The sequence below is a fragment of the Sycon ciliatum genome, chromosome 7 (assembly GCF_964019385.1).
Source record: "Sycon ciliatum chromosome 7, ocSycCili1.1, whole genome shotgun sequence".
NCBI lineage: Eukaryota > Metazoa > Porifera > Calcarea > Leucosolenida > Sycettidae > Sycon > Sycon ciliatum.
In genome coordinates this window covers 3587921-3602003 of record NC_088649.1, presented here as the reverse complement: position 1 = coordinate 3602003, position 14083 = coordinate 3587921, and the positions used below count along the sequence as shown (strand labels likewise).

The 14083-nt window shown below is 46.9% G+C and overlaps 2 protein-coding genes across 2 annotated transcripts in view; one reads left to right on the top strand and one right to left on the bottom strand.

The window, feature by feature from the left end:
• The first annotated feature begins 2021 nt into the window (after nucleotides 1-2021).
• On the top strand, nucleotides 2022-13295 carry LOC135820754 (uncharacterized). Its single transcript, XM_065333778.1, has 7 exons — nucleotides 2022-2535; nucleotides 3433-3633; nucleotides 5485-5533; nucleotides 5681-5771; nucleotides 7503-7579; nucleotides 7904-8127; nucleotides 12537-13295. The coding sequence occupies exons 1-6, from the start codon at nucleotides 2509-2511 to the stop codon at nucleotides 8125-8127; spliced, it is 669 nt and encodes a 222-aa protein (XP_065189850.1). The 5' UTR covers nucleotides 2022-2508; the 3' UTR covers nucleotides 12537-13295.
• LOC135820755 (uncharacterized) overlaps nucleotides 3152-14083 on the bottom strand; it is a 91344-nt gene continuing 80412 nt past the window's right edge. The window contains exon 5 of the transcript XR_010554198.1: nucleotides 3152-3161. The gene's annotated coding sequence lies outside the window, so the exon portion shown is untranslated. The remainder of the gene's footprint in view (nucleotides 3162-14083) is intronic.

Here is a 14083-nt window from a genome sequence, read left to right as displayed (position 1 = left end):
GTGTTGTTCTATGCCTGCAAGTGCCGTTAGACCCAGAAATATTGTATATATCACATGCTTTACTGGTCAAAATGTTTGATTGGGGTTTCCAGTTTTTGGAATGGGCTTTTGTTCTTTTTCCGCCCTCCCGCGTACCTTTTCGCGAAAAAAAGGACGTTAAACAATGAATTAACAAAGGGTGGCCTAAACCCTGCATGGCCTGATGTCCATGATCTACAGCAGGGAGTAGTAAAATACAGGGAGGTGACACGCCACTAATCGTGATTTTTGATGGGTGCCTCGCGCTTGTTTTTTTTTCTTTCGCAAAAAAAGATGATCTGCTGAATTAATCTTGAGTATTTGTCGAAGAACTAATTCCGTGAAAAGGTCTATCCATCTCATGGAACAGCATTTGTTTTGCTCTTGTGATACATCTGTGTCATTGTCATATGGAAAGGTACCACCCTTCCGAAATTCGTCCCGATCGACGGCATGGAGCAATAGAGCGAAGGTGATTTCCTTGAGAACAATACGTGTACGATTGGAGATGAAAAGCGAGTGCACCGATTTCGAAGTCGAAAAAATCTCTAGGACACCACACGATCGGCACTAATTTCTCCTCAGTTGTGATCAACCAGTACTTCTCTACCTTCTTTGTGATGATGAGCATTTCATATTATGGTATGCTAGAGTAGGTGTTGGCGGATAATGCTCGGTAATAAGGGATATAATGCTCTCAGTAATGCTCCACAAAAGGCCATATAATGCTCCAAATAATGCTGATAATGCTCCACCGGATGGAATATGAACACCTGAACCTTGCGGTAGTGGGCTAAGAAAAACGCTAAAATATTGCACCCATGCTATGATAAACACATAATACAATATCAGGTAAACATGTACGCTAGATACAAACACATACAGTCATATTGAGGCGGCACAAAGAGGATACGCCAAGAAGGACTCCTTGACCAGCTTCTGCCTCTGAGTTTCCCTCTCCAAACGGGACTTTCCTCGTTTATGTCTCGCGGTAGCAATATGGGACATGGTTATAATCTTCCCTCACAATGTTGTATGGCATGCCAGGCACACTAACTTGCCACAGTCGCTTTTGAGCGCCTCATCTGGGAACTCCCGCACCCGTGTTTCGGCACTGATGGCCACTTCAGTGCTCTGTCCATGAGCTACTCGCGTCCTTTGGAAACATTTTCAGACTTGGTAATAGCTGTTTTCTGAAAAGACCGCTTCCTCGCTATCGCGGCAGTATCTGCTGTTTCCAACTCGACGACGTCACTATCATCAGAGGACTCCGCCAAAAGCTCATCTGGAGAAAGTCCAGCTTCCTCCCAATCCCAAGAACGGCATCGCGGCGAGTCAGCCATCAGCGTTGGCTGCTAGTTAGCTGGTCTTACACAATGGTCAATGTCCGGTGAAAGTCCAGCGTTACTCCTCAACAAAGACATGGACTCTTGCTTCGATGAAGAATGTTTTTTGTAACATTGTGGACGGTAAACCGGGTAAGGACTAAGGTCTGGAATATGTGCGTGTGCGCACCTCCACCATTCCATGCTGGCTCACATTTGTTTCGTTGGTTCGGCGTTGTTACCTGGATCTTCAAAAAGTTAGTTGCTGGCCGAAGATAGACTTCCGGGACCGGAAGTTTCCCCCCTGGATATTTCGATCACTGGATTTGAGCGAGATTGGACTGAGTTACGATGTTTTGAAGTTTTGCATTTGAATGCGTCGTTTACGACGCATTCAAGTATGGGGCGGCTCTTAAAGGGTTTGAATTGAGACGATCGTTCGCGTTCGCAAACTTTTTCAGTTCGCGAAATGGATTGCGAACTTTCGCGTTTTTCGTTCGGAAAAGTAGTTGCAACACGAATCGCGGATTTTTGTGTCAGGGCAGTCATAAATTTACCACGCTGTACTGTCTGTACACAATGAACGTCGTGTCAAAGTCATGCATGTGCGAATTCTGTTGGCTGATCCTTCTCATAACGCGAATTCCGTCACTAGTGAGTTCGACTTTCCTTGGAGAGCGAACGCGAACGCGAATTTCGTCTTGCTAATCCTCCGTACTAAAACAATCAATGAGAAAGGATGAAAAAGACAGTTCTGTACACTGATCGCAAAAGAAGAAGATGAGTTTAGCTACTGAAGTAATTGTACTGTCAAAATAGTATTGTGTTGCTTACTCCCATGGCCCATAGTAGATCAACTCAGCGTGTCGAGCAGCGGCGAACTGCCCCACTTCATGAATGTTCTTCAAGGAGTAATCAACGGTTCTGACCTCGGAACTGGGCCGGCAAAGAAGTGCCACTTATCTCCAGCCGTTTAGCGAACTGTGTGTTTCTTCGTGCGCAGAAACCTCCGCTACGTAGACATGTTTCTCTACCAGAGTTCTGGGTCTGCCCACGCAGCCCAATTTCAAGACTTGTTTCTTGACGAAAACATTGTAGGACTCGCAGTGAGAGATGAAGCAGGGCTTCCACCGGCACTGGCATAGTCCAGACGTGGGTAGCCGTGATGGTGGACAAGAGGCTACTACTTCGGGTAAGATTTCACACTTCAGGGGCGTAAGCAGGATAGTGATCAAGGGGGGTGCCACGACTTTCCGCACACAAAAGTACATGCACTTATGTTGGTCCTTTCATGTATATGACTGCACATTACTCCCGTAGCTATGCAAAAGACGTTACCGTAAAAGTCCGTAAATATGTACCTGCCCGAAAGAAATACCCCCTTTCATTCTTTTGGCTCTGTCTGTTGAAGTCAAGTCAAGCCCGATAAACATACTGCCCGAAATAAGTACCGGTACGGTGCGCATATGCAGCATGTAGCATGTACATCGACATGAATAATGACTTCTCCACTACACACAAGTCAGGTCCGAAAGTTAGTTCATGCCCGAAAGTCAGTACACGCCCGAAAGTTAGTACGGGTGTGGTCACTAAATTCGAAAGTAAATACGTACTTATTTACGGACTTTTACGGTACTTCAGTAACGTCTGGCGCTAGCCAGGGTCCACACAGCTTTAATTCCGTGTTTGTTTGTTTTTACCATCAGCATGCCTGGCGCTATCCCGTACCTAACCCATACCGTAGAGTGCCATCAAAGACAGCTGGCCACAATGGCCGGTGAATGGCTGGTGAATGGCTGGTGAATGGCTAGTGAATGGCTGGTGAATGGCTAGTAAATGGCTGGTGAATGGCTGGACAGTCTTCCTTAACACTTGCTCTTCTCTAGTATTGAACAATTTCATTCGATGATCATTCCTTGTCCCGCCGTACATGTACAGTTGTTGTCCACCTGTTGTCATGGTAGCCACCGACATTGCCCATCATCACACGTGTTGTGTTTATGATCCTTGTCTGTTGTTGTGTTGATGATCCATGTCTGTTGTTGTGTTAATGATCCTTGTCTGTTGTTGTGGTTGTTGTGCTGTGCAGGAGACGGTGGCATGCGGTTGTGGCAAGATGAGCGATAGTGTGCTGTGCATTACGCACGGGAGAGGGAAGTGCATCGACCACGCTACCTGCTTTCACGCAGTCGACGTGTTTGAGCCTGGAACGACTCCGATGTGTCCCGTCTTGAACAAGGAGGCGAGGATCCCCAATGGAGGACTGTCCTTCTGGAAGAGATGGACTCAGGTGAGAGTGCATGGAAATGTACCAAGAGTATCTATACAACCCCCACCCCTGTACGAGCATATTATACCCTCCCCCCCCCCCCCCCCCACACGAGTATATTACCCCCCCCCCCCCTCCAAGCGTCTATACCCCTTCCAAGACCATTATCACCCCCCCCCCCCCTCCCCCCCCCCCCTCCCCCAAGACTGTACGTGTATACTGCCAATTATATTCCCAAGTATAGAGTATAGTCATGTTTATGCCACACCCCCCCCCCCCGCCACCATACACACACACATACACACACACACACACACACACACACACACACACACACACACACACACACACACACACACACACACACACACCCACACACATACACATACACACACACATACACACCAGCAGTTCAGCGATCCTCTGTGAATGCCGCTGTCTGATGATCACTGAATTGCATGAAACTTGAAGTTACAGCTACACAGCTCTTTGCCTCCGTCGTGTGTGTGTGTGTGTGTGTGTGTGTGTGTGTGTATGTGTGTGTGTATGTGTGTGTGTGTGTGTGTATGTGTGTGTTAGGGCTGAAACGAACATAACATTTGAGTATTCAAACGTTCTTGATGTTAACGAACGAACGAACATTCTCTAACATTCTCGTCGCACGCGCGTGCTCGCGCACGAACCGGCATAGGCAAGAAAATAGTGGAATTTTTGAATACAGTGTAGCAATAAACCTCTGTGGCGCACGAATTTTGCGTTTTCATGAATGCGGCTTGTGATGAGAATTTTTTTTCTCGATTTTTACCTCTTTTTGAATCTTGTAGTTGTGCTGTCTGCAATGCACGTACTGAGCAGTTTGTGGCGATTTTTCTTCTCCAGAATGCGCAATGGCCGCGAAAGTAGCGAAATTTAATCACTTGCGAAAGTTTCCAACTTTACAGTACGACTTTTATGATGCTTTCAAAAGTTGAGGCACAATGGCCTCCAACTGAGCAACGCCATACTGCTACTGCTGAGGACCAGAACGTTGCGTCACAGCAACGTTTGTCATCAACTTGCTTCCTGTTCAGTGTTGATGCCGCAGAAATAACTGCACTCCCAGAGACGACAGAAGAATGCTGAAAGTTATCGTAGTTGTGTTTTCAGGTGCGCATAGAGGTTGCTCGCCGTTTTGCGCTACGGGGAAATCCTGCAGGTAGCTGACTTCTCATCCTCGGATTTGGTAAAATGATCCCAAACAACAGAACGGGGAGCACGACCGAAAACAGTTTCTGACATGGGAACAGTGCGAACTCGAAACAAAACTACGAAGTGGTCAAAGGAAGAGCGAGCAGCCAAAATATGTAAGTACATGTAGATCTACGAGTACTCATGCTTTGTTCCGATGTTCGTCTACATGTCGTCGCCTCGACTCCGGCCAAGTGCCGGTTCAGTTCGTGAACCACGCGCGCGGGTCGTGTACCACCTGGTGCAGCGCTGGTCACAAGCACGCAGCTACACATATTCTGCAGGCGGTGTACGTGTGTGAAACGATCGTGACTGATCGCGATGTTTTTACGGGTTTATCGTACCGTACGCACATTCTCAAAGTTCGAATGTTCGTGAGAACTACGAATGTTCGTTCGCTGTGGCCTAACGAACGAATATTCGAATGTTCGGTATATTCGTTTCACCCCTAGTGTGTGTACGTGTGTGTGTGTGTGTGCTTGTGTGCGTGCGTATGTGTGTTTGTTTGCGTGCATGCGCGTGCTTGCACGTGTGTGAGTGTGTGTGTGTGGGGAGGGGGGGGGGGGGGGGTGAGAGGGGGATTGCTGCGTGTGCACTTCCACTCACTATCCTGCACGTATCTGTGTGCTGATCCACTGTTGACAGGACCCTTCAAACCTTGTCCTGCGCCGAGAACCAACTCCATCAGGCTCAGGTAAGGGAAATTCCCTAAACGCGGGTAGAACGGTTGTGAACCTGTTGTACATGTATATCTGTGTACAATGAACCGCTTGCAAATAAATCTCTTCTCTTTTGTCACTGAGCTGATTTCATTGTCTGATTTCATTGTGTATCTGCGCAGCGTGTGTGGGCACTGGCGGTGCAGCCATCAGTATACTTTACATGTCACCGGAGGAATACGTCTCGGCCAAGTACTGCAACCTGAACAACGCGTAAGTATTTAAAAAATATCTAAAAGAACCCATAGCCATCAAGAATGTGCCAATGCCCGTACAACCTTTATCCAATGCTGGGATTGCAGAACTTTGCATCACGTGGCATGGTTCCCTAGGTTACACTGGTGAACAGTGCAAAGTGATCGCCAGAAAGCTGCACCCGACGTAGGGATACGGTCCACGCTGTAGTTATTAGGGCTGAGTCGGGTAGCATTTTCTTCGGGTATCGGGTCCGGGTAGTTTTCCACGGGTAGCACGGGTACCCGATCGGGTAATGTTTCCATGGTAAGACCACAATGCACACCGGCCCCTTCCCTTGCGCATTGGGTAGACATGCGTGATTTATTTGTACACGTGCACTGTACATGATGTCATCTGCGACCTCGGGTTTTCGGGTACTATTCGGTACCCGACTACCCGAGGTCCTCACGGGTAGCACGGGTACCCGACTACCCGTGCACACCACTAGGAGTTATCATGAAAATATATTGAATGACGTTCACTACCTTGTCAGTTTGAGCACTCTGGCAGGTATGGTCGGGCCTGGTTTAAATCTGGCTTTGGAAAAATTAATTTTTCATTGCTATCAGGTTCGGCCTATTTTCCTCTGTGCTGCGCGGATGAGTCCACAAAGGACGAAACAGTTCTGTCCGCAGATTGAGGTCCTGTATATGGGTTTTTGACGTGATGTGACGATTTGCCGTCGCAGACCCGACAGATTGGAGTTGCACACCCTTGCTGGTTATGTGCTCTCTGGATTTTGTAGTGTATTCGTGTAAGAAGTGCTGCTTTTGCCTGTCTATGTTCACCTGCTTGTTATGGACATTCGGTGATTATCTGTAAGTGTCCTCAAACTGGGAAGATGTTGTATTTTTTGCGTGTGTCCGCACATCATACAAGCGCGTGATGAGAACAACAGATGTGTCATCGTCTTTTATGAACATCCCCGAAGAAGTAGCAAGTGGAAAGAGAAAAGTAATGTCAGCTGACATCCCCCCCCCCCCCCCCTCTAACTCTATGTTATGCATTTGAAAGTGTTTTGCTGACGGGACTGACTCACGACTGCCATTTAACGCACGCGAGAAGTCCATCGAACCTATTGTGCGTGGTACTTGGGACACAATAATGAATGTTGTCGTGGTATTTGTTGGATCGTGGAGCTCTTTGACGTCGACCCCCCTCCCTCTCTCTCTCTCACTCTTTATTTCTCTCTCTCTCTCTTTCCCTGCTCTCTCTCTCTCTCTCTCTCTCTCTCTCTCTCTCTCTCTCTCTCTCTCTCTCTCTCTCTCTCTCTCTCTCTCTCTCTCTCTCTCTCTCTCTCTCTCTCTCTATCTTTATCTCTATCTCTCTTTAATAATACTGTTGGAAACTATTCCGATGTCTCTGTGTTCACCCACTCGAGGGTGTGTATGTGTGTGTTTGGGTATGCATGCTTGTGTACGTGTGTGTGCACGTGTACGTGTGCGTGTGTACGTTTGTCGGGTTGTGTGTATGTGTGTGTGTGCATGCATGCATATGTGTGTGTGTATATGTGTGTGTATATATGTGTGTGTATGTGTGTGTGTGTGTGTGTGTATGTGTGTGTGTGTGTGTGTGTGTGTGTGTGTGTGTGTGTGTGTGTGTGTGTGTGTGTGTATGTATGTATGTCCGCGATGGGCAAGTCTGAGGTCTGAGGTGTACGTGTATGCATGCATGCATGCATGTGCTCACATTGTTGTTTTTTCTCAGTGATAAGCTGGTGACACTTACCGATTTGACTGATCTCGGAAACAAGATGGCGGAGTACTTGACTGTTGCGGAACGAAGTAAGTGTTCGCACTTGTATTGTTTAGTTTTCATCTTGTCATAGGCTTTCACATTCAGGTATATATCGTGAGGTGAGAGTGACAAGACTGGTGGAGGACACCAGTTTGTCTGTCTTGTTTGTCTTCTTTTTTGGAAGGTCTTACCCGGAATCCTGTTGATCCTGTGGATCTATGTTCTTTATCCTATCTCTATTCTCTTATTCTGGTTCTGGATCACAGAGAAAATGTTTTCTTGTTCTAGTTCTGGATTACAGAGAAACTGTTCTCTTGTTCTGGTTCTGGATTGCAAAGAAACTGTTTTCTTGTTCTGGTTCTGGATTACAGAGAAACTGGCCAAGCAGCTGGTAATGGCAGCCGGTGAGTTTGTCAACAACTTTGAGAGCATCATGACCACTTACATCAAGGAGAACCGACACGGCCTAGCGGATACCGACAATGTGGCCGGTCAGCTCTTCTACATCATCCACAAGAAGCAGCAAGGAGCTTCTGTGCATCTTGGCAGCATTCACTCAGGAGGAAGTCGTCGCGAGACAAGCACAGATTATTGAGTGAGTGTGACACATGGGACACCGGCGAAGCATTTGACCAGTGGAAGGGTTAGGGTAGGGAGTAGGTGGTAGGGCACAGACTGCATGATGACCACAGAGGAAACAGCACCAGATGGAATGGGAGGGGCAGGGGGGCAGGGGCAGGCTTGGGAAGGGGGAGGGGGCAGGTGAGGGGAGCCCTGGGAAAGGGAGCAGGGTGCTGAGTGCATGATGACACAGAGGAGCCGGTACCAGCTGGAATGGTGGGAGGGGCAGGGAGAGGGGGCAGGGTGGAGGGGCATGGGGGAGGGGGAGGTGGGCAGGGAGCTGAATGCATGATGGCACGGTGAAGCCAGTACCGGCAGCTGGAAAGGGGGGGGGGGGCAGGATGCTGAATGTATGATACCACGGAGGAGCCAATAGCGGCTGGAATGGGGGGGGGGGGGGGCAGGGTGCTGAATGCATGATGACCCCGGAAGAGCCAGTACCGGCTAGAATGGGGAGAGGGGGCAGGGTGCTGAATGCAGAATGACCGCAGAGTAGCCAGCAATATGAATAAATGGCTGAAGGCCAGTGACTGTAGCATGAGTAACATGGGCAACCATGTCTGCGAAAAATGTGAAAATTTCTGTAGCATGGTGTTATTGCGACTGTTAGTATTCTATCTGGCATTACTACACTGCTGTTCTTTGAAATCCGATCGTGTGACGCAAGTGTGTGCCTGGCACTGCGCAGCCCTATGCCTGCAAACACTGGAATGTGAACTGGTGCTGGACGCAAACTCGACTCACGCAATCGAACTTGATTGAGCAGCACTGAACGCACTGGTGCATAATGAATAGTACCATGCCGACGACCGGATGTGGTCAAGCTGTACTGTACCTGATAAAAGGGCTGATGGTGTGACGGGTGTGCGTAGTGTGAATGCGCAAGGCCAGAGGGTACATGTGGTGAAGCTAGATCTAATGCACTATACCTACTTTGGCTTCAAGTACACAGATTATCATCCTGCGTGCAGCACCAGTGTAGTGTTTCTGTAATAAGTTACATGCAGTGATCACTAAGAATGTTGTGGACATCACGCAACTGCACTATGAAAGAAAACTTGGGGGTTGGTCAACTGACAACTGCTCTATTCAGTTGCTAGTCTGCACATGCGCTGCTTTAAAAATGCTTTTATGGTGATGTTGAAAATTATTGACGTTTCGGGCCAGTCACCCATCGAACCTGTTCGGACGATGGGTGACTGGCCCAAAAGTCAATACGGATTTTCAGCATTCCAATAAAGGAATTTTTAATGCAGCGGGTGTGCAGTCACAGTCACAATGACATCATGCTATAGAATTTTTCACATTTTTAGATTGTGAATAGCAACTGAATAGAGTGGTTGTCAGTTGGCAAACTTCTTTCATGAATGGATCACTGGAACAACAAAAAAACTCATAACTTAGGGGCCGACATCCAAAGTTACGAGTCGTTTTGCTTTTCAAAACAAAACGTTTTCGTTTGGAGGTTGGTGGGTGGGTTTGAGAAGTCTCGTTTTGAGAATAATTTTTCAAGGTATGTGGAGATTGCCCAGATGCTCCTGTTTTCCGAAAGTTAAAATCAGTATTGTGTTGGAGATGGCTTTCCCTGCCGAAAGGCTTTGGTGGAAAATACCGAAACTAGGGGTGAAACGACTGACCCAATTTACTTATACAGTCAACTTCGCTAATAACGACTGCGGATATAACGACAATTCGCGAATAACGACAGAATTTCCATGCCCAGAGCAAAGTTCCATCCAACTGTAATACATATAATGGGACTTCGGGTATAACAACACTTCGCGAATAAGGACACTTTTCTGATGCCCCGCCGAGTGTCGTTATACGCAAAGTTGACTGTAGATTAGATTCAATCCTATCGACTGACTATCGACTGGTTATCGACTGACATTACCCTCACACATGAACACAAGCACAGCATATTTCTGCATACATACATGCACGTGCATGGTCACGCACCCATGCACAAGCAAACAGAAGCAAAATATGAGCGAAACGTTTCATTTTATGAAACAATCGGTAATCCCGTTTAGGCTGTTCATACTACATTACAATACGTGTCACGTTTTGGAATTCCACGTACTGTCAAACATTGTTTTCATACAAGCACATGTACAGTCACACAGGCACATACACGCTTTTCCTTCAGCTCTGCGTACAGCTTTTTTTTTATACAAACTGCCGGAAACAGCAGAACGAATCTCGGTACAGGGGTCCTAGTCTGGATATGTCGTCTACGGTTTTTGTATCAGGTGTTCGAGTTTCCGCCACGTTCCATGTTGTCATGGCTATTCGGACGAAAACGTCACGTACGCCACGTTTCAAAAGGGCGTAGTGTGAATGGCCTATCAGAGCTTCGGAAAGCTCCACAATAAATGGGGCTGAGTCGGGTAGCATTTTCTCCGGGTATCGGGTTCGGATAGCTTTCCACAGGTAGCACGGGTACCCGATCGGGTAATGTTTCCACGGTAACACCACAATGCACCCCTTCCCTTACATACTGGGTAGACATGCAGAGTATTACATGAATTTGTACACGTGCACTGTACTTGATGGCAGGCACAGTGGGTTGGTCAAAGACCATGATTGAGATACGAGAGGTACCTGGTTAAAGTCCTGCCTGGGAGCGGTTTTTCCAGCCGTGTTGCTACCCACAGTCAACTGGGAACTTGTGGCCAGGCACAAGGGGTACATGGATGTGGCAATTAGAGAGGTTCCGGGGTACGATTTTCCGTTCCAAAATCCGTATGGGCCCTACGGATTTTTAGAGGCGTGCTCCATACGATTTTTCGGCACGGAGAATCCGTACCCGTCCGTGTGGACTGGCTTTCATACGAACCATGTTTCGTATGGAGATTTTGCGTCATCGGGTGCAGAAAGATTTTTGCGTACAAATTTGGTACGAGAAACATTTTGATTTCGGTACAAATTTAAAAAATAAAAAACATAGCGCGGGAAAGTGACGTGTTTGCGATCGTAACCTAGGCAATGACGGCAAACACATAAGTTCCGTACTCCGGAACATTTCACTGCTGGAAAACGACGTATACAAAATCCGTAGCGCCTCTACGGATTTTGGCACGAAAAATCGTACTCCGGAACCTCTCTTTTAATGCCTAATGGGGTTGCTCGGTTTAATGCCTTATGGGGTTCCCTTCGTGAACGGACACGATATTTTTCTTGTTTACTGCACTTCATGTCATCAGCAACTTCGGGTTTTCGGGTATTATTCTGTACCCGTCTACCCGAGGTCCTCACGGGTAGCACGGGTACCCGACTACCCGTGCACAACACTAATCATGATGTCTGCAAACAGTGTTGGGGGGGGGGGGGGGGTGAATACATACAGTGTGAATGTGTACAGTACAGTCGAAGGGAACTGCAAACTGCATATGGAAACACACAGACAGTGCAGGGTGCTACAATACATGCAATACTGTGTAGTACAATGTTTTCTAGCACATGTGAATATGCCCATACAGCAGTGTACATGTGCTTGTACAGGTACATGATATGAATATACCCATACAGCAGTGTACATGTGCTTGTACAGGTACATGATATGAATATACCCATACAGCAGTGTACATGTGCTTGTACAGGTACATGATATGAATATACCCATACAGCAGTGTACATGTGCTTGTACAGGTACATGATATGAATATACCCATACAGCAGTGTACATGTGCTTGTACAGGTACATGATATGAATATACCCATACAGCAGTGTACATGTGCTTGTACAGGTACATGATATGAATATGCCCATACAGCAGTGTACATGTGCTTGTACAGGTACATGATATGAATATGCCCATACAGCAGTGTACATGTGCTTGTACAGGTACATGATATGAATATACCCATACAGCAGTGTACATGTGCTTGTACAGGTACATGATATGAATATGCCCATACGGCAGTGTACATGTGCTTGTACAGGTACATGATATGAATATGCCCATACAGCAGTGTACATGTGCTTGTACAGGTACATGATATGAATATGCCCATACGGCAGTGTACATGTACTTGTGAACATGATTGGGAATGCAGCGATACTGCCGGAAGTTCGCTAATGCTAAAGACAGAACTTGGCAGGATCTGCCGCTTGGTATCTTCATCGGTATGAGATAGCACAGTGAAATCGGTCTAAGATGACCGCTCCAGAGACCTTCAAAATGTGGTCTCTATTGCCAGCTGGTCGCCTCATCAAGGGTCGTTTGACTGGAAATAGCATCCCTGGGTCGATCCTGGTTGCACCGGTCTTCTAGGATGGTGGTTGCCTTATCCGAGTGGCCGCCTTGACATGTTTTAATGTACTTGATCACCATGGGTGTTTTTCTGTCTGTTTATGTTTGTTTTTGCACTCCCTCTTAGGGGTGCACGGTTCATTGACGGTTGAGCTCACAATCCGGTCGTTCCTAGCCGGCAAGGCGTCCGACAAAACCTGATGCTCCGCGCAGGTTTGCCGTGTGCTGTCCGTGGTGGCCAACGCCTATCTCTGTCCAGTGCCTTGCGCAGTGGAGTGCTTGCTCAAAGTAGTGTGCAGGTTGCACTTTGGACATGGACAATAGTCACACGGAATCATGCCCTGCATCAGGTTTGTCATTCATTTCTTTGTTCTGCATGTTCTGATTTGGTTGATAATGGATGCCAAGTGAATTGAATGATCGTTTTTCTAGGTATTTTTCATCTTTTTTTGCACCGTCTCCCGCCACTTATTGATATTAAAAATTATTCTCTTGAAATTCTTTGCATAAACTACACATAATTATCATGCAGCGTAGCACTTTTGATTTTCTTCATACAACTTTATTGGGTTTTCCACACCAGTTTTGCATATTTGTTTGATTTATCATTTCCCCAAGTTTTCCTTTAGATTTAGCAGTGCTTGAGAAGTAGCAATGTATCACAACTACATACATTGACACACACACACGCGCGCGCGCGCGGATGTGCACACATGCGCTGACACACACATGCATACATGTACATGCAAATACTTCCGGCAAGACGCACAGACACCTCGTCTGTGCATGCATATCAAGGACAGGTTTTGATCAAACCGCTGTCCATGCACTGTTTCGCCAGTGTCGCTGCGTCTCCCACAAGCAATGTGAATATTCTTGAACTGGAGTCCGGCCTTGTTCCACTCTTGATATTTTTCCTTTATTTCGAGTGTGCCCCCCCCCCCCCCTACTTCCTCACCCAGAAGTTGCAATTCGACTTCTGCTTCCTGCGCTCGTATTTTGCCGTTTTTTCAAGTTTTTCGCCTGCTCCGGCATTTTGCAGTATTTTTAATTATGTGCAATCATTTTCCTTTCTACTTTTAATCATTATAGCATTCATTGTATTCAAGCCGGACCCCGGCACTGCACAACCACAGCAGTCGGTCGGTCCGACTCGATTATCAAAAGACTTCGGGTATAACAACACTTCACAAATAAGGACACTTTTCTGATGCCCCGCCGAGTGTGGTTATACGCAAAGTTGACTGTTGTTGCACACCACACAGGGTACCTGCTTTTGAGGTTATGCGAATGATGTTGTAGCATGGCTACTTTATGACACGTAATTTGTATACACATAAATAGTACACCGTAGGAATGCATGGATAGCAGTGCGCATACTCGCACTGCCTTGTCTTCTTTTTCTCCTTGTGAGACAATGAACAAATGATAACTACAGTTGTGGCAAGTGAAATCCGACACTTGGCATAACTGGACTGCACCGTGCATCCTGCAGCCTCTGCAGCCCTGCATACGTACAGTACATGTGCTGCATACAACTTACTTTATCTGTCTGATGACATGACAGTGCAGTACTCATCACAGTCAAGGTTCAAAAGGTGCTGCCAAAAATGAATGGGAATTGGATACCAATACTCCTTATCTGTACTTTGTTTGTGAACTGTGTGTATCTAA